Consider the following 19,219-nt stretch of genomic DNA (forward strand, 5'->3'; position numbering starts at 1 on the left):
TATTTAACATTATTTAATTTTTTCCCTTATTTTGCTTCACAGCATCTTTAAATTTTTTTTCTCCTAGAAGCAATGTATCTACTGTAAAGGAATATGTGCTTCATTGACATCTCTTCTACACCATGCTCCAGGCTGTCCTTTTCTCTCCTATTGTTCCTGTAAGCCCAATCAGTGGTGCCAAATTCAAACTTGCAGGTGCCCAGTTGAGTACTAATATGCCATTCACCTACAAATTCCTAAACCCCTCTCCCCTTCCTGTCCTACCAACAATGGCCAGGAGCAGGAAAACAGACATGCAGTGCAATGGACTGTGACCAGGGCTGTAAGATACTGTAGAGAATCATGAACTGTTCCATGCTGCCACCTCTGCTCTCATCAAACAGGTAGAAAAGTCCTAAGCAGTTTGACACCCTAATTTAAACTTCACCTAGAATTTTCTAACACTTCTATTACCTTCCCTGAGAATTACACACAGCTGTAAGCAAAGAAATCATACAAGCAGTAGGAATGATTTTTTAAATGCCTCCATCAAAACGAAGCATTAAATTCAATTAGAACTACAGCAGGGTACTTTGAAATTCTCTGCAGAGCTGGTCAGCTCCAGCATCCACAGTGTCATTCCAGAAAGAGCCTGACAGATATAATTTCTGCCCACACCACCCTAAGCAGTACCATTCCCACCAGGAAGGAGGAGAAGGTAGTCTTCTCCAACCTGCACCTTGCAGCATCCTCCAATCCTCTCCCTGCACTGAAATCAAACAGACAAATTCAACCATTGTACTGTCCTTCAGCCTGTCTGAAACATCTAAACAAGAACTGACTGAAGACATAACTAATGGTAGCTGAAATAATTCAAAAGCTGTATTAGAAACGAAGCAGTAGGACCATTTCAGCTAAAATTTGTCTTTTGCTTCCTCACCTTTCCATGAATCATAAAGCATTTGGGGGTGCGAGCAACATTAATTATCATTAGGTTTAGAGACAAAGTGGTTTAAACATAAAAACTTTTATATGGACATATTCATATAAACACTCTCATGGAAGTTCCCAAAGTGACTTCTTGAACAATTCTTCTTAGTTTACAGTCTGATCCATGTTCTTTAGACTTTTCATACTTATATTACTGCACTTGGAAAGCAGGAACAAGAACACTGTCAGAGTGGGCACCACATAAGGACAGAGGTTCTGTGGCAGTAAATCAGACTACTTTTTGAAACAGAGCAGGCAATTAAAAATTTACCATGATGAGATGTGTTTTCCAATTACCTCACTCATATGCTGGCCTCCTGGCAGAAAATTATATGGATCATGTTGTTTGAGTGTGTCAGGTGCATTTTTCAAGAGCAAAAGACACATGCCCTTCACATTGGTACAGGAGCTAAATTTAATTAAGGCTTACTATTACTTACTTCACTGGAATCTAGTTACCTGTTACAGTATTTTGTTTATGCAGTGAAGCCTGCATCCCAATCCCAACAACTGCTAGCAAATGACTGATTGATGAGAGAGCAAGTCTGACATAACCTCAGTATACTACATATGAGAGTAAAGAACAGTGTTACGTATTAGATGCTGATAAATAGTTTCAGAGCAGTTGTATAACGCTGCATCCACATTCCAAACTATTTCAGTACTCATCAGGAATTTCATATGAAGTGAGGAAAAACCCTTCAGATAAACTCCTTCACACATCATTTCTTCAGTAGCCCAGAAAGACAAAAAACATATTTTCTTACCTGCCAACCCAGTCAACAGCGATACCTTCCCCGTTGGGCACATCATCACTTATCACTGCCTCCTTATTTGTTCCATTTAGGAACATTCGTTCAATGACATTCCTCCCCACATCAATCCAGTACAACCTCTTTTCCACCCTGTCAAAGTCCAGTGCCACCACATTTCTCAGTCCTTGCAAAATGAGAGAGTAAGACTGGCCATCTGCTGTGAGATTTCTCAGATAGTAACGGTTGCTAAAAATAAGGTATGGGGAGATATTACTATTTTGTCGGCAACTTTTTCCATCAGGCTCCCGGATATAGCCTGGGGCACACTTACAGATGTAGGAGCCAGCTGTGTTCTCACAAATCTGGCTACATACTGATGGAGTTTCATTGCACTCATCAATATCATCACAAGTCCGTTTATCAGACATAAGTTTGTATCCGGGATGACAAGAACAGTAGAAACTTGTCTGTGTGTCTGTACAGTCATGATCACATCCACTGATTGAAGGGTCACTGCATTCATTTACACCTGGGGAAGGAAAGGAGTTCTATTCAAGGAACCAGCTAGCAGAGTAATAGTGCAGTCACTTTCCAATGCACTTTCTCTCTCTCCCTGCTACCCTCTGAAAATGCTGATTGTGGATGTGGGCTGCCATAAAAAAGGAAAAAAAGAAAACAACCTAATCCAATATTAAATTATTCTACCACCTCTGAAGTCTGTCACAAAACACCCTAAGTGCAAACTATGGACTATAGCATATTTTGGAAATGCAAGGGCAATACATAACAGTGTATGAAATATATTTTGTTTATATCATTAGCTCATTGTCACAGTCAGTTAAAACAGCACATAATAAGTATGATTTAATTACAGCAAAAAAATTTAAAAGATACCTTTCTTATAATTTTAATTTTTTCAAAGGTGCCTAAGCTTTTTTAACTAGACAGTACAAATAAATCTATACATACCACATCCTTTTTCATCACTGTTATCTAAGCAATCATCCAACCGATTGCAGACTTTAACCAGCTCAATGCAGTTTCCATTGTCACATTTAAAATGATGGGGAGAGCAGGTTGCTTCTGGTGTACTACAGAGACGTTCCAGCTCATCAGATTCATCACCACAGTCATTATCCCCATCACAGATGTAGGCTTTGGAAATGCAGCGCCCATTCTGACAAGTAAACTGGTGCTGTTGACACGGTTCATAGATGCATCCTCTTTCATCACTGCTGTCACCACAGTCATTCCGCCTATCACACCTGAAGAAGAATGAACACTCTTCAAATATAAGAAGGCAATCACTGTCTCCAGGGCAGAGGGATAGATACACTCTCCCAATTTCCAAAGAAGGCCGGTATTACTGGCTCCGATAGAAGAGACTTTCAGAAACTGGGGTCATATTATATATTCTGATCCTGTGGGTCCTCTATATTCTCCATGTGCATTACAGGCTGGACAGAATCACTCTAGGAGAGGTTACTAATGACAATAAGAAGGATTAAATGCTAATGGTGAGCAATGGGGATATTAACATAGAAAATTCTAGAGCATTTTTGAGTCAAAGCTAATGCACAAATGCAGAGCAGATAAATAGTTTCATTACAATATGTAGATCTACTTACAACTAATGGTGAGGAAAAAAGGTTGAATTAGCTCCTTCACTACAAGCAATTTTGAGAATTTCTACAGCTGCTTCAGTAGTTACAAACCTGTATGTGTTACGGATGCACAAGCCATTACTACAGGTAAACTCATTTTCTGTGCAAGATCTTCGTGTGCAGTTCTGGTGTTCATCAAGAGCATCACTGCAGTCAGCATCACCATCACAGACCCATGCCCGAGGAATGCACCTCCTGAGTGGGGGTTGATTGTTGGCACACATGAACTCTGCCGCTGTGCAGTTGCGGTTTGCTGAAGGAAAACCATGTTCACTAACCAAGTTATACTCTGTGTATGTGACACCCTCCTCCACCACACACACCAACAGCCTGGATATCCACCCATAATCCGTAACAGAGCCAAGCCCTACTGCACATGCAGAGATAGATACCAGAGATAGGTACCTTCTCATGTACAAAACTGCACATTACTCTTCATAGGGGCTGACTGGGAGCCAAAGAATTCCTTAGGCAATGCTGATATGTGCGGAAATCACTGGATTCTCAATATAAGCTTTTTCAGCCAGAATTTCAGGGAGCTGAGCCAGATTTTCTGAGAGCTGGACAGTCTCGATTCCCTATTTTGTTCAAGGTGTTCTGTGCTCCAGAGAGCAAACAGAGGTAGCACCATTATAGTTAGTACAGCCAAGGACTACAAGTATAATCAGCTGTTCTCAAAAAAATCAAGAAGTGGGACTAGGTTTGGTGAACCTCCTTCCCTTTGTTCACTCTCTGAACAGACAGGCTTATTTTGTTCAGATATTAAGCCACAAATGTGGTTATTAATATGGCACATATTGATGCAGTGCATGATCACCAGGGAGTATCTCCACGGAAGCTGCTCTGGCTGCCCAGATCATACACACAATCCAGGTTAATTATATCTCCATTTCAACTCAACAATTCAAAGAAGAGTAATTGCGAAATTAGAACAATGTTTTGTTGGGTTTTACTACCAACAAAGTATTTAATTTTGATTCAATATCATGAAAATGAAGGTACAGAAGGATTGTACCTCACACTTAATGTGCACCTTTATGGGGTAGAAAAATTGGCAGTGGGTGAGAGTTTGAGGGTTGGTTGTTTTCTAAAAAATACCCGCAGGACAAAGTGTAGTATCTATTTGCATTAACCACCTACCACAATTATGTCTTTGATCCTCATCACTCATATCCCCACAGTCATTATCACCATCACAGATCCATGTTGCTGGGATACATCTGCCATCATCACATCTGAACTGGTCACTCGAACAAGTCCGCATTTGGGGCACTTAAAAATGAACACAATCACTTTGCTTGTTAAAATAACCTGCACTGCCATGAAATCTGCTGAGAACTGTATTTCAGGGAGAAGCTTATGACAGTGAAATTTAAAATCAAAGCTTAAATGTAAATAGTTAATGTATAAGCTGCAAAACATTTTCTTAGGCTAAAGGTGTAACTCCAATAATATGCAAAGTGACCTACCAGCCCTGCTGAAACCATAGAAGAATCTTGCCTTGTGTTATTCTTACTTTTACAGTGAGAATAATAACTATGTTATAATATCAATTGTCAGTGACTTCAGTTAGCTCCTTCTCTTCTTCCCTGGAAATTACTGTCCTTTTTTTTTACCTCCTACCCTACTCCTCTGCTTATTCCTGTCAGTTTCTATTGTACATACAGGATTTGTTTACTGTAATACTATGATACCCATATACTGTGTCAACACTCTTCCCCTCTGCATCCCACATTCCCTTTTTCCCCAAATGTAGTACTGCATGCATACTTTCCGTATAGCATGAAATCTGCTTTTACATCCAAAGCAATATCAAAACACTGGCTATTTTTTGCCATTTGATTCACTACTATCATAGTCTTATAGAGATAGGAAGTTATACATTAAGAGTAATCCCATTACAAGCATTCAGTTGTTGCAATTAAAGCCTTCATACTCCATACGCAGCTTTAAGTATTTAAGACTCAGATTACTCAGTGACTCATATTAGAGACACTGAATAAAACCCAAAAGATACTTATTTTCCACTTAGTCGGGAATTAAGCTTCTGCCTGCAAGACAAACTACTGATTTGCCGTAATCCACCATGTTGTATCTTCTGAGTGCAGACTTACCACAAGAGGCAGGTTCATCAGAGCCATCAGCACAGTCTATTCCTTGATCACAGTACCAATGAGCAGGAATACAACGTCCCGATGTACAACGAAACTCACTATTTGTGCAAGTAAGAGACACTGGAAGAAAAAACCTATGTATGACTTCTTTTCTTTCTGCTACCTTTCCAACTTGTTTTAAGTTGCTTTTGAGTCCATGTTATGCAAAAATTATTACAGTCCCCAAAAAAGAAAGAGAAAAAATTATGCTAGGAAAGAAGTCTTTTCTCAGCCTCTCTGGAAAGAGTTCATGGTACAAACTAGCTTGATATTTGTATGCAAAGAAATGGGCTTAATTTTCTCCCAGGGCATACGTATCAGCTACTAAGTAGACAGAATTTGCTCTGGAAATAGGATTGCTTGCAGCAACTGTACATATGTTCTACATTTATACTTGAGATGTACGCATAGGAAAATGACCACAGTCCAATATACTCATTTCTCCAGTGCCCAAACCAGGCATAGCAGACTCAGTGCTTTACAGGAAATAAAAATGTGCACTAAGGAAGTAATATCTCATGGTAGATAGTTTTCCTCATACCAATTTTTTCTTCATTTGCTAGTAGAAATCTTTTCTTAATGGCAGTGAAGAACAAACCATAACACTGAATAGTTGCAGCTCAGCATGCTGCAAGTACTGTCTGCACTTCAGCTGAGCCCCTTGATCCTGGCATGTATAGTGATTTTGACAATTTCTTCAGTAGTTACCAATACTTTGCTGTACCCTCTGATGGTTTCAAAATACCAGAAGGATTCAGTCTGGCCTTTTAACTTGCTCTTCCCTGTGCCTTTAATGATGGAAATCAAAGTTAACTATTGCTCATTAATGTCTTGAGTTTCTTTCATCTCTCATTCTCTTTTTCTCTCCGTCTTCCTTGTCCTTCACCACTTCTCAATTTAAGTAATTCAGCAGGGACATAAACAGTAGAAGGGACAAAGCACACCTTTCACAAGCAGAACAAGGCTCACTATAGCCACATATTCTAGACACATTGGTGTCCATAATAAAAGTGGCCACATTCTGGTCACAAAAATTGAATTTATATTTTAGAAAAACTGTGGCATAGTTAGTTTCCTAAAGGCATGTACCTTTAGGAAAAATAGTGAAAGCAAAAATAATCTGCTCAGCCAATACTAAAACCAAATCATCATCTGAAAACATCCATTATGTTTTATAAACTGATCCCTAATATTTTATATGGGAAAAGTACTACCTAACTTCTACCTAATAAAAATGTCCTAGAAAAGTTAATCTGGTTTGTAATGCACTTCAATACCCTAACTGGAAGCTACAATGAACAACAAATCATATGCTAAAGCATACATAACCACATGAAAGAGCTAAAATAAATTTGAGACCATATACAATTTCATTCGGTTAGAAGGAAGAATATTCTAATGTTAAAGTTATGGAAAAAGACAGCTCTCTATAATATTTAAGTGCCAAACACCTTGCAAAAAAAATAAGAAATACAGACCAGAATAAGCAAAAGGAACAATCCTCAAATGCTGTATTAAAACGCTGCAAAAATTTATCATCCTTTATATTAGATAAAAGAATAATTTAGATAATTAGGAGCTAATAGTACCATGCATATATAACTTCAGTATTTAAAAAGTAGATGTTTTGAGAACAGTTGGAGTTATATTAAAAGTAAAGAGCAGTGGAACAAATTGCAGAAGTATCAGAGAAGTAACAAAGGCCCTATTAACTTACCACAGTGAGTCGAACTCTCATCACTCATATCTCCACAGTCGTTATCACCATCACACAAATACGTTCGAGGAATGCAAATATTTGTGCTTTGACATTTTGTAAAACCAGACTGGCATGTACGCTCCGCTATAAGGAGGGAGAAAAAAAGCAAAAGTGCTGTAGAGCTATTTGATATGTAACATTGTTGAAAAGAGTCCCATGTCACTCATTTGCTGAAGTGATTCACTCATACTGCTCATGCTATATGGGAGCAGTTAAACCATTGCTTTTATTGATGGAAGTCCTGACAAAAACATGATCAAAACACCCACATGCCAATACTTGAAGATGAGGGAATGAAAATTGACATGTATTCACACTGTAATGCCTACATTTGCAACCAGCTGGTAGGGTATGACCGTGAGACCAAATACAAATGGCTAACAGATGAGGAATTGCAAATAGTCAGATTTCTCTGAGAACAAAAAAAAAACCAAGATGTTTTAAACAATGTTTTAAAAAAAATTCAGTGGGCACACAAAATGGAAAAAAAATCTAAATAAAATTTCATCAATTTCTTAAACTCCAGATATAAATTTTCACTGAAGATTTTAATCTTAGTGCATAGATGTTATTATTTTCATGAACTGCATAAGCAGTCAATATTGAACTAATCACAGTTTACATCTTAACTAAAACAAACATAACTGATAATTTTATAAGGCATATAATTTTAAACTGTGCCATTATAGGATCACAATATACATCCTGAGGATTAAATCTAGTATAACTAATATAGCACGACACAAAGTAAAAAGCCATTGCCAAATTCCAAGCTGATCCGGCAAAAATATAAACCTTACATCCAATTTATCTGAAATAATCTTTTTGAAATCCATAGGTTTACTCACAAGAATTAACATTACATACTGCATGAGCATTTGTTGCATCAAGGCAGACTACTTAAAGCAACATTTATTATGTAGTATCTTAGGATGTTCCAGAACATGATTTAGCAATTCTATTTGCTTCAAATAACACTAACAATACCTGTAATGTAAATTGAAAAAACTTTTGTCCTTTTTGCTGATTTTGTCAGATTTCTTCACACAAAACCACACTTCCCTCTTCCTTTAGTATCTAGAGAGTCAGACTCAAATAGGCACTAGGTACTAAGGCTCAACTTACGACAATTCCTCTCATCTGAGGTGCCATTATCATAACAGTTGTTTACTCCATTGCAGACATACTGAAGGGCTATACACCTTCCATTATTGCAAGTAAATTCTGTGTGGGAGTCACAGGTTCGGAACAAGCAGCCAAGCTCATCACTGTTATCTCCACAGTCGTTGTAATGATCGCAGCGGTAATGATAGGGTACGCATCGCCCATTGCCACAGGTGAAAGCTGTTGGCTGACAAGTATGGAAAGCTGCAGAAAGTTAAAAAGAAAAAAAAATGTGGATAAAATATAATTGAAGTTCTCTGACAAAGTAACAAGTAAAATCACAATATTTTTACCTGCCAGGGCAAACACAGCTGCAAAACGGACTGCATGAAAAGTAAAATACATATTTGAATTAAAAAATTAGAAATTGGCTATACATGACAAAAATTCAATACTATAGTGCTTCTGGATTCTAAAGCAAACCACTAGTGATTCAGACCTCAAATCTGTGGGCAAGCAAGGGATCATTTCCAAACTACAGCCATAAGATCCATGATCATAAAGGCATAAATGTGACAGAGAATACAGAACAGGCAAGACAGTATACTCTCCAAAGCAGTTACTTCAAATGCTTACCACACACACTTTCCAACTCATCACTGCCATCACCACAATCATTGTCATTGTCGCATTTCCACCGCTCAGAGATACAGTGCCCATTAAGGCATGTGAAGAAACCAGTATCACACCTGGTACCATTATCCACAATACAGTGCTTGTTGTTATTGGCTAAATACCAGTGTCCTTCAGAAGGGCACTGACATTCTGCACCAGCTGGACCTAAATTTATGTTTGACAGTTTAAAAAAATAAAAAAGGACACAAAGAAAAGGAAACAAATTTAATACTGATGTTTTATATAGGGTTCCATGAAAGTTTTCATAGTTGTAACACTGGAAAAGGCAAAGAAATTTTCATAATTCCTGTATGATCTATTTACTTAGATGGTAGTATGGTGACTTAGCCAGACTTTTATCTCAGTTAAGCATATGCAAACCCATTAAAATCCACAAAAGTTACTTCAGAGTTCCTTAGAGGAACTGAGGTCAGAATTTGGAGTATCTTAGTATTTGCTTGTTGTCCAAATAGCTTTTTAGTGGCAGCAAGATGGTATGTGATGCTTTCAAATATCACAGCTATACCCACTGAGACTTTATTCCTCAAAATCAAAACAGGTGTTCAAAATTTCTTTCAATTGACAAACTGCTCTTCTCAAAATTAATGAGAAGTTTGAGTTGTTTTCAGGCAAGACAGATTTTTAATGGTATTTAAGACGCTACAAATGAAAACAGGCACTGAATGAGTTTTCCAAAGTCAAGGACCATAACGTCCAAAAATCTGTAACACATGAAACAGCTCTATAACACTTATGTAATAAAGAAATAGCAACCATACAGGTTTTTAAAATACATTGTAGGAAACACCTGATACAGTAAGAGTATATACTCCTAAGGTAAGCATATCCTGCAGCACTCACTTCATGTCTCATCCAAGAAAAGTTTAAACTCCAGAAAACAATGCTTTGGTTTAAGTTACAGAAACCCATAATTTTTAGTTGTGAGAATTCTCAGATACAACCCTTAGGTGTGTTGGTGAAATACCATGATCTTAAATGGCAATCATTGTGATTGCATTTTTAAATAAAATAGATATTAAAAATTTGGGAACACTAAGAAATATTTCAGCTGTCCCCATGTGCCTAGAATTGTTATAGTCTAAACTCTAATACAGGAAACAGTAATAGCTTACAGTCATCAAGCATAACAGCTTACCTGGTGCACAGATGTGACTGCAGCCACCATTGAACTGGTTGCAAGGGTTGATACACTGCTGCTGCTTACTTTTTGCCCAGACATGAATATCCATTGGTCTTTGTGGAAGATTCATGATCATTACAATCTGATCTGAACCATCATACTTATTAGCTCTATAAATGCTTCGTGTGTTCCAGTCTGTCCAATATATGTGCTGATCAAACAGTGTCATTGCAAATGGATGCAGAGCAGTGCTAACAATTACCTCACGATTTGTACCAGAGAGAGTGCATCTCTCAATCTTCTGCCTACAATAACAAAGAAATTATTACATTTTAAAAGAAAGAAGTCTTCTAACTTAGGTGTAAAACCATGCCCTAATTAGTCTGGCAACTGATATCCAGCATTTCAACAGTGCTCACTGCTGAAATATCTAGGATGCTGCTATGCTCCCTCACCTCCATTAACTATAGTTTGAAACAGAAAAGTGTATGTTTCATTTGACATCCTGAATTCCTCTTAAAATAGACATCCCACTACAAGTGTCTTTCCCTCCTGCATGCAGATAAATCCTGAAAACCACCTTCTTCACAGAAGATTTCATAGAGGAAGAGGCCGCAGGATTTATTACATTACAGACAACACTCTTCTGATAGAGCAAAGAAGTCTGAAAAAGAACTTCTATGCTGAAGGAACCAGAAGCGAAAGGTCTGATTGCTGCAGTGGTTTCTCTGAGACCATGGGTGAATTTGAATGTTTAGAAAACTAAACTATTTTTTAAAACTTTCCTTGTGGTGGAAGAAGTACTGTGGCATAAATTCAAGGCTAGAGCTCTGTCTGGTAGGCAACAGCAAGAATATCAGGCCAAATTTCACAGGTGACAGGCATTAACCATGAGCAATGAATAGTGTAAAATGTGTAATGGGATTGTACTTTTTAACGAAGACAGTTACTGAAGTCCTGAATTGCATGTAAGATAAACAAACTGACAGTGGGTACAAGTGCATAAAGCAGAGAACAAAATCTACCCTGTGACATAATATAACTTCTTATTGCAGAGTAGTTTCACATCAATATTAAAACTTGACATTGCACTGCTATTAAGTAACTCTAACATCCTATTATGCCAAGTACCCAATTCAACTGAAATACTGAAAACCAGTTTAGAAATTAGGAAAAATAAATAATAGAGCTATTAAAATATTAACCAAATGTAAACAAACAAGTGTCTTGTCAATACATACAGATTTGCATCAGCCCAGTACAGCTGCTGTTCTTCATAGTCCAGGGTAAGTCCATTTGGCCATACCAAGTTTGTGCTCACAACAGGTGTTCTGAAGTTTCCTCCAAGAGTAGCTCGTTCAATCTTTGCATTTGAACTCCAGTCAGTCCAGTACATATACCTGTCAATAACATGATTACATTTTCATGAAATATAACTCACAAAGCTCATTTGCTTTTGGTGGTATTTCCACCCTGGTGTCCCTCACTGAGGTGTGCAGTGCAAAACTACAGGAAAAGATCTTCTTCCTCTATTTTGGCTCACACTGACAAGGGAATCTTCTAGAGGGATCACTGGGGTCCACTGGAGGGAACTTCGGAAAACTTCTTCCAGCTCCTATGTGAATCTGCTAAAGTCAATTAATCTCTTTCTTAATTATAACACAGTATAACCAGTAATGAAATTAAAAGCACAATATAATACAGTAATGCCCCCATCCTCTCAGGAAGTGTTTTGATACTGAAACAAGGATTCTTCTGAAGCATTCAAGGAATACAACAGGAAAAGGGTTAGGGTTACAGGAAATGTCTGGCAGTCTCTGTCAGTCTAAATTGTAGTTTCACCTGCAGTCAAAACAAAGTGCAGCACATACCCTCTGCAGGGATCTAATACAATGGCTCTTGGCCGTGGCACCCGGGCGATCACTGTGCGGTTTGATCCATCCACAGCCATCGAGCTGATGGTCTGATTGAGGTAGTCACTGTAGTAAACTCTGTTGTTGATCCAGTCAAAGGCTATGCCATCTGGAGTTCCCAGGTCTTAGACACATGCAAGCAAACACACACAGGCTCAGCACGGTTTCCTGAGATACTGCAACATTCTTCATTATAATTTGGCTACATCAAAGACTTCTTTGAAATGCCATTGGTACCGCTGCAAATACATCCATTTAAAAACCTGGAGTACTAATACTTGGGACTCGGGCAGTCTTAGGTATACAATAGTGTTACAAAGACCTTTTCCTCACACAGACTGAAGTTCTGGTTGCTGTTCTTCAAGTAGCAGGAATCCTCCCTCACTCCATAATATTAATTTACTACACATAATTTTAATTTATCATGTATCATTTTATATACAGAATAATACCTATCCAGTTTTATATTTCCATTTCATTGTGATCAAGATGATATAAGAATCTCAGAAAAGGAAAAAATGAGGAAGCAAAAGGAGCATTTTATTAGACAGCTTAACTAAGTGGTCAATTTGACCTTTAGCATAAAAATCCAAGTTGAGCTAGTGTGAGGTGCTGCAGTCCATTTTTTTTAATATCTGATTACTTCATACGATAATTCAGTGCACTTACCAGATGCAATTACAGTTGGAGAGCCAATTCCTGAGTAAATACTAACATAACTTATTCTTCCAGTTCCTGAAGGATAACTTTGTGTAAAATATATTCGGTTGTTTATGCTGTCAAAATCCAGGGCCACAGCAGTCCTTAACACATTGACTGTGCGGAAGGGAGGACTGTGATTTTCAGGATCTAGGTGAATACTTCTGAGGGCATTCTCAAGAGCAAAAATTAGGTAATCATCTGTTGAAATGGAACATCTCTTGCCATCGCTGCCTAGTGTTCCAAAGGCACAACCACATTTTGGTGTCTGAATGTCAGGGAGGGCAAAACAGAGGTGAGAACAACCTCCATTGTTGTCCAAACAAGGATTGTTGTTGACATCAAGCGGTGAACGTGACTGGAAATTACTGTTGTAAATTGTAACATCCCTTAGCCAATTGATATTATCTCTTATTACTGTTGGCTGATCAGTGTTGCCTGGCTGCTTGCTGGCTTGGAAGACTTTTTTCAGGTTTCGATCCACCCAGATCATGGAATTGCCGAAGATAGTGATACCATATGGAGTTGGATAGCGACTGCCATAACGTACAATTTCAACATCACCACCATCAGGCTGAATTCTTGCAATCATATCTAAGGAATCATCCACCCAGTAAACGTAGCCATTGCTGTGATCTATGGCCAACCCACGAGGTGTGACAATGCCCTCAGACACAAGAACTGTTCTGTTGGTGCAGTCAAGAAATGCACGTTCGATCTTTGGATTTTGCCCATAATCTGCCCAGAAGAGATATCTGTTTTTTGGGTCAACTACTATGTGCCTTGGCATATCTATGGTAGTTTTCAGAAGCACACGGCGATAAGTTGTGTTCAAACGCAAAACTTCTATAAAAGTCTCTGTCAGGAATGCATTTGTAAAATAAAGATTACCTGTATATAAAAAACCCCAAAACAAATCAAATCAGAAAAGCAAAAGAGAAAGTTAATATCAGCATCAATATCTGAGAAACACAAGCTGCTAAAATACCAAACCACAAAACGAATAGCCATCATAAATATGTTAGTAGTTGGAAGCAAAAGGTACTTGCCTACAATCTGATGAATTAGAAAGAAGACAGCCAAACTGACAGTAGTCAATTAATTCCTAAATCCTCATGGATTGTTATGGTTATCAGTAGTATAGTTGCCTTTTAAAACACTCAACTATGAAATCCATGTTAAGACACAGGACTGTATACAGTAACTAAATTAAATGTTTACAGCAGATGATTATCCTAAAACTCATCCCAACAAGCCTATCAATCAACTGAAGAACTTTTGCAAAGCATATATACAGTACACACATATATATATATACACACAAAACTAAAGTATTAACGGCAATTGTTGAGGAATACTTTCTGAAGAGTTAATATTTGAATTAATCTCTAATATGTTTAAATAGGACCAGGAAGTGCACATGTGGAAATTACAGTTCAAAGATAAAATATTTCTCCTGCTTTTTTTACTTTTCATTATAATATTCATACATAGAAATCTGAGGGTAGATAATTTTCTTATTTATGATGTCATGAGACAGGTTTTGTGCATTCTTCTCTTGTTCATGTTTTCACAATGGTAGTACACATCTACTTAGAAATGTACAGACAAGAGAGGTCTAAGACAAATATTAAAGCATCAGGAGAGAAAAGGCTCTATACATCTACTCTGATAAACTTTCATCTTTACACATATATATAAAACGTAAGAGCCATTCATTACTTCCTCTTATTTTAAAATCAGTGCATTAAACCACAAGTTAATTAGTACTTCCATTCAAAAGAGTTCCATTAGAATCTGTTTATGTTAGCCTAAAAATTTTATAATATGTAAAGAATAACATTCTCCTAAATTCAGCTGTGCTTACCTGCTACCCAGTCAATTGCAATGCCACGAATCCCATTTCGTCCTATTCCATTTGTAACAACATTTCTAAAATAAGAACCATCAGGTTTAATTTTACGTATTGCATTCTGAGAAGAAACTGTGCTACTGAAGTCACACCAGTAGATGAAACCAGAAGGCATGTGAACATCCACATGAAGTGCATTTCGTCCTGAAATATTTTGAAAAGTATGAATTAATGATTTTTTATATAAACAAACTTGCTTAAAACCTGTGCTGTGCCAGAAAGGAATGCCAAAATACTAGGCATGACAAGATTTTTTCCTATTATAATACTCACATACCTCTTCCTGCTAGTGGTACCATGGCTTCAGAGTGATCTGATGTCTCTAAACTAAATCCTTTAATTGCAGAGAGCATAGAAACAATTACAAATGAACTGTATGGGGAACAGGTTCTGTTATCAGGATTTAGCTGAAAGCCAGTAGCACAGGCACAGGAGAATAATCCACCAGTCATAGGCAGGCAAAGCTGCTGGCAAACTCCAATATTATTACTGCAGCCATTTGAGGAACCAGCAGAATCTGCAAAAGACATACATTGTAAAACAAAAATCTCAACTGTATCATCACAAACACCCATGGACATATACCCACATTCATACACTTGTATAGTCTTAACAATCAGGTGAAAAAATAAAGATCCTAATTGTGGGAGTGTGTTTTTGTTTGGTTTAGTCTGGGTCTCCCCTCAGGTTTTGTACTTTTGTATTTACCCAGTTTGTACCCTCCCAGTTCTCTGTCAATTACCCTAATTCCCTCCTTTATCTCCTCCCTAGCCCTTGCCAATCGTGCTGGCACCCCTCCCAGGCTTCTAGAAAGCTCTGGCTGGGGCATCGTGTGATTGGCCAGGGGAACAAGGTCCCTCCCTTCTTCTCCCATGGTTGGTTCCCTTATGCGCCTTTCATCCTGTTCACCACACCCTCCCCTCCTCCAATTGGTTATTCCTTTGATCCCTCCCTTGTTACCACCCTCCCATAAAACCTCCTGCAAGTGCCTTCTGAGCTCGCTCAGAGCTGGGCATTCCTGGGAGGTGGGATCTCGTGTCCAGGGGCTCAATAAACTTCCAGATTCCACCCAGATCTGAGTCTGCCTCCTCCCTCCACCGCCTGCCTCCATCACAGCGGTCCTGTGGAAGGACCCATGAGCCAGACCTCTGGTCTCCCGGAGTCCGGAGGCTGGCCCCCGCAGCCTGCTGCGTCCAGAGCTGACCGGGCTGAGTGGGATCCGCTCCAAGGGGACGCAGGGGCACCTAATCATTATACATTTTAGCACAGATGTATTAGCAATGGGTCTGCTGGTCTCTTGTCATTGAAGATCAATGGGGCCACGAATCAGATAAAACTTGAAGCTAAAGTAACAAATTTTCTTAGTCAACACTACTTTAGTAAAACTACATGAGCCAATAGATGCCTTAATTAGATGGTGGAGCATCTCTTTACCAAAACCAGGCAAAATGCTTCTGACACTTTTCCTGAAAGCCAAACCAAAGCATTTCCTTTGAAAGAGTATACATTCTATGTCTAAGGGAAGTTCAAGTTTTTGCAAGGTGAATATCCTGAAACATCTCTCTAGCAAATACTCACTGTCTCTATAATACACACGTAGGCTCTTCAATCTTGGGACGTTATCTCTCAGTACTACTTTGTTTGCGCCGGTGGCCTTGTCAACCCGTTCAATCACTTCATAATCTCGATCAGTATAGTACAGAAAGGTACCATACACAGCAACTCCCCAGGGATGAGAAAGATGAACCACCAGAGTCACACGATTTGTACCATCCACATTGCCTCTCTCAATCTAAGAAATCAGTTTAAAGAATATGATTACATTTCTTATAATAACAGTTCAATGTTATAATACAAAACTAAAATCCAACACACGCTACTAAAATCTCTTTTGTGCATGAAATCTTTATGTACAAGGTAGGAAGGAAAGGGCAGGCAGCGTATGATTTCTGATCTTGTACTTTTGACGGTATTTAATAACAACAGCTATCCAGATTTTGCTTAGTCCTGTAACTCCCAATTACAAGAGAAAACTGAAGTAATAGAATCACTCATGTGAACCATAGATGCAGAAACAGGTAAAGAAGCAATTATTAAAAAAAGCCTCCTACCATTCCTGTGCTTGTGACAGCCCAGTACAATTTTTGTTCCTTAATGTCAATGGTAAGGAACTCTACATGGTCCAGGTTGCCAGTGAAGAGGGTTTGTATGCCTGAGCCATCCATGTTTGCACTGGCAATCTTTGCTGGGACTCCACTGTCAGTTCCCTGGTCTGTCCAGTACAACTTCCTGTAACAGACATCAGATATGTTAGCAAAACTGCCAAGAGAAATCAGCGGACCAGAGTCACTTGAGCATATGCTTAAAACCAATTCCTTTGTCAGACAAATACTTCAGCCCATGCTGAACAGAGCTCATGTTGAATCAAACCACAGTGAAAAAGAACTTATTTGAAAAAGAGAAAAATGCTTGTTCTGTCAAGAGAAGAATGCCTCTTAAATAATTTTTAGAAGCCCATAACCTCACCTATATCGTCCCACTATAACATCAGCAGGTAAACACACTAGAGTATTATGACTATAACAAAAAAGGAGGAGAATAATAATTCTGTTTCACAGATGGCTGCAACATTTCAGAGTGGGTGTGGTTTCAATTTTCAATTAAAACTACGAAATCAGAAAAAAATCTATATGAAACAGAAAAAAGGCAAATTGTTTTTAGGAGCAAGCAGCAAAATTATATTTAGTTCTTTTTATCATGTGACATTTTTCCCATGTAATGTGTGTTTCTACTATAGATAGGCTCAAGTCAGACATCACAAGATATTTTACAGAAAGACTTTGGAGTTCCCTTTATTCTGGGTTCCCATTTCTCAGGCATTTTTTCACAATCATAATATTCTGAGATTCTTTTTGATTAAAAAATGGTACTATACAAGGATATAGTAAACTAAGGAGAATGAACATCTATACAATAATTTAGGAAGCTATGCAATTATTTTTTACCGCTTAAAAAGAGTAAATAAATTCTGCACCAATATGAAACAAACAAAACAATGTCAAATCCAGGATGAAATTTGAAAACCCTGAAAAATTAAGAAAAATACGGAGAATACACTCATGAGCAAATACAACAGCAGTTTTGGAAACTTACCCTCTTGCTGGATCAACTGCCAAACCAATTGGTGTGCCAGCTCCCAGAGAGGTGCCATCATTGGTAATCAGTGTTTTCCTGTACATTATGTCACCATGCAGCTTCAGGACCTATGCAAACACTGAAGTGATCAGACCATGCAATGTAGAACTTATGGTACATTTTCAATTTACAGGAATGAAGCCTAAATCAACAGGGAATTGAAATTCAGAAGACTTTCTCAAATACCATGAAGAAAAAGCACATTGTTCTGTACTCTAACCATCGCCGTTCTCTAACATGCACCCCTTGAAGGAGCTGCTTGCAGCTCAGAACCTGCCTACAAGAAAGGATCCTAGCTATAAAAATAGTTAATCTCTCAGTCTCCATAATATGTTCAAGGCCTGAATGGGTTGATGACATTCTGATTTAGGAAGGATACCATTTCATTTGCTCAAATTAGCTGCCTTTTAATTTAATAGTTGGCATTTCTATTTTGGAACAAGAACACTAATGACTGGGCTTATTCACAATCATTACTGTATTATATATTACTAATCCTCCAATTCCCTACACTGAATGACAATTTTATCCTTCACATACCATGAGACTTCTTGCCTCCAGAAAGCTACATAATATGTTATCAAAGCATTTGGGAATGGATCTCACTGCATTCAATGGCAACATTCCTTTATTATCACAGGCATTGGGATCATTGATTTGAAGTGAGGATAGTAACAATAGCAACTCTAGTCATTAGAGATGTTGGGCGTTAAATACTGGAAGCCAAATGAGTTTTAGGGGGAAAAAAAATAGAGATTTATACAAAAATAAAGTTTGCAGAATATATTGCTTTCAATCTTTTTAGCTATGTTCAAATTTAAGTTTCTGTTCAAGTTTGTAAAGTATTTTTCTACAGACAGATTGCACTTTAAAATAAATCTAATTTAAGTTTTTCACCAAATAAATATTACTAATTTCAATCTGTATACATAGCATTGAAAAATCTAGGCTCTTATTTTCCAATTGTCCCTCTCAAATAATTACCTCAATTGATTGTGTCCCCGGGTTACTGTAATACAGATTTGCAGACATCCAGTCCAATGCTAGACCAGTAGGAGCACCAATAACAGCTGCTGGAGCAAAAACTGTCCTGTTGGCTCCATCTGACCTCACTCTGTGAATTTCACCCTTGGAAAAAAAATAACAAAAGTGAAAAAAATGTCAAGAGCAGAAAACACTCTTCTATTCCAACTACATGAACACTTTTATACTGCAATCTTTTCTAACACTAGCCCAGTTCAAGGAGGGAGAAGGCAGAGGCAGAGATAGAGCAGAACCAG

General features: G+C 38.0%; 1 protein-coding gene across 4 annotated transcripts in view; it reads right to left on the minus strand.

Moving 5' to 3' along the window:
• LRP2 (LDL receptor related protein 2) overlaps positions 1-19,219 on the minus strand; it is a 118,807-nt gene that overhangs the window by 34,057 nt on the left and 65,531 nt on the right. For 3 of the 4 annotated variants that reach the window (XM_019290235.3, XM_019290234.3, XM_019290233.3), the window contains exons 34-52: positions 18,924-19,067; positions 17,898-18,007; positions 16,856-17,033; positions 16,323-16,536; positions 15,022-15,261; positions 14,700-14,888; positions 12,803-13,723; positions 12,092-12,257; positions 11,462-11,620; positions 10,236-10,525; positions 9,041-9,244; positions 8,758-8,787; positions 8,426-8,668; positions 7,259-7,384; positions 5,503-5,622; positions 4,529-4,660; positions 3,440-3,641; positions 2,694-2,989; positions 1,737-2,253 (exon numbers count right to left, since the gene is read on the minus strand). In XM_019290235.3, the coding sequence (XP_019145780.3) occupies positions 1,737-2,253; positions 2,694-2,989; positions 3,440-3,641; positions 4,529-4,660; positions 5,503-5,622; positions 7,259-7,384; positions 8,426-8,668; positions 8,758-8,787; positions 9,041-9,244; positions 10,236-10,525; positions 11,462-11,620; positions 12,092-12,257; positions 12,803-13,723; positions 14,700-14,888; positions 15,022-15,261; positions 16,323-16,536; positions 16,856-17,033; positions 17,898-18,007; positions 18,924-19,067 (4,481 nt within the window). The remainder of the gene's footprint in view (positions 1-1,736; positions 2,254-2,693; positions 2,990-3,439; positions 3,642-4,528; positions 4,661-5,502; positions 5,623-7,258; positions 7,385-8,425; positions 8,669-8,757; positions 8,788-9,040; positions 9,245-10,235; positions 10,526-11,461; positions 11,621-12,091; positions 12,258-12,802; positions 13,724-14,699; positions 14,889-15,021; positions 15,262-16,322; positions 16,537-16,855; positions 17,034-17,897; positions 18,008-18,923; positions 19,068-19,219) is intronic. The other variant, XM_010406826.4, reaches the window with a different exon arrangement.

This window comes from Corvus cornix, chromosome 7 (genome assembly GCF_000738735.6).
Source record: "Corvus cornix cornix isolate S_Up_H32 chromosome 7, ASM73873v5, whole genome shotgun sequence".
NCBI classification, from domain to species: domain Eukaryota; kingdom Metazoa; phylum Chordata; class Aves; order Passeriformes; family Corvidae; genus Corvus; species Corvus cornix.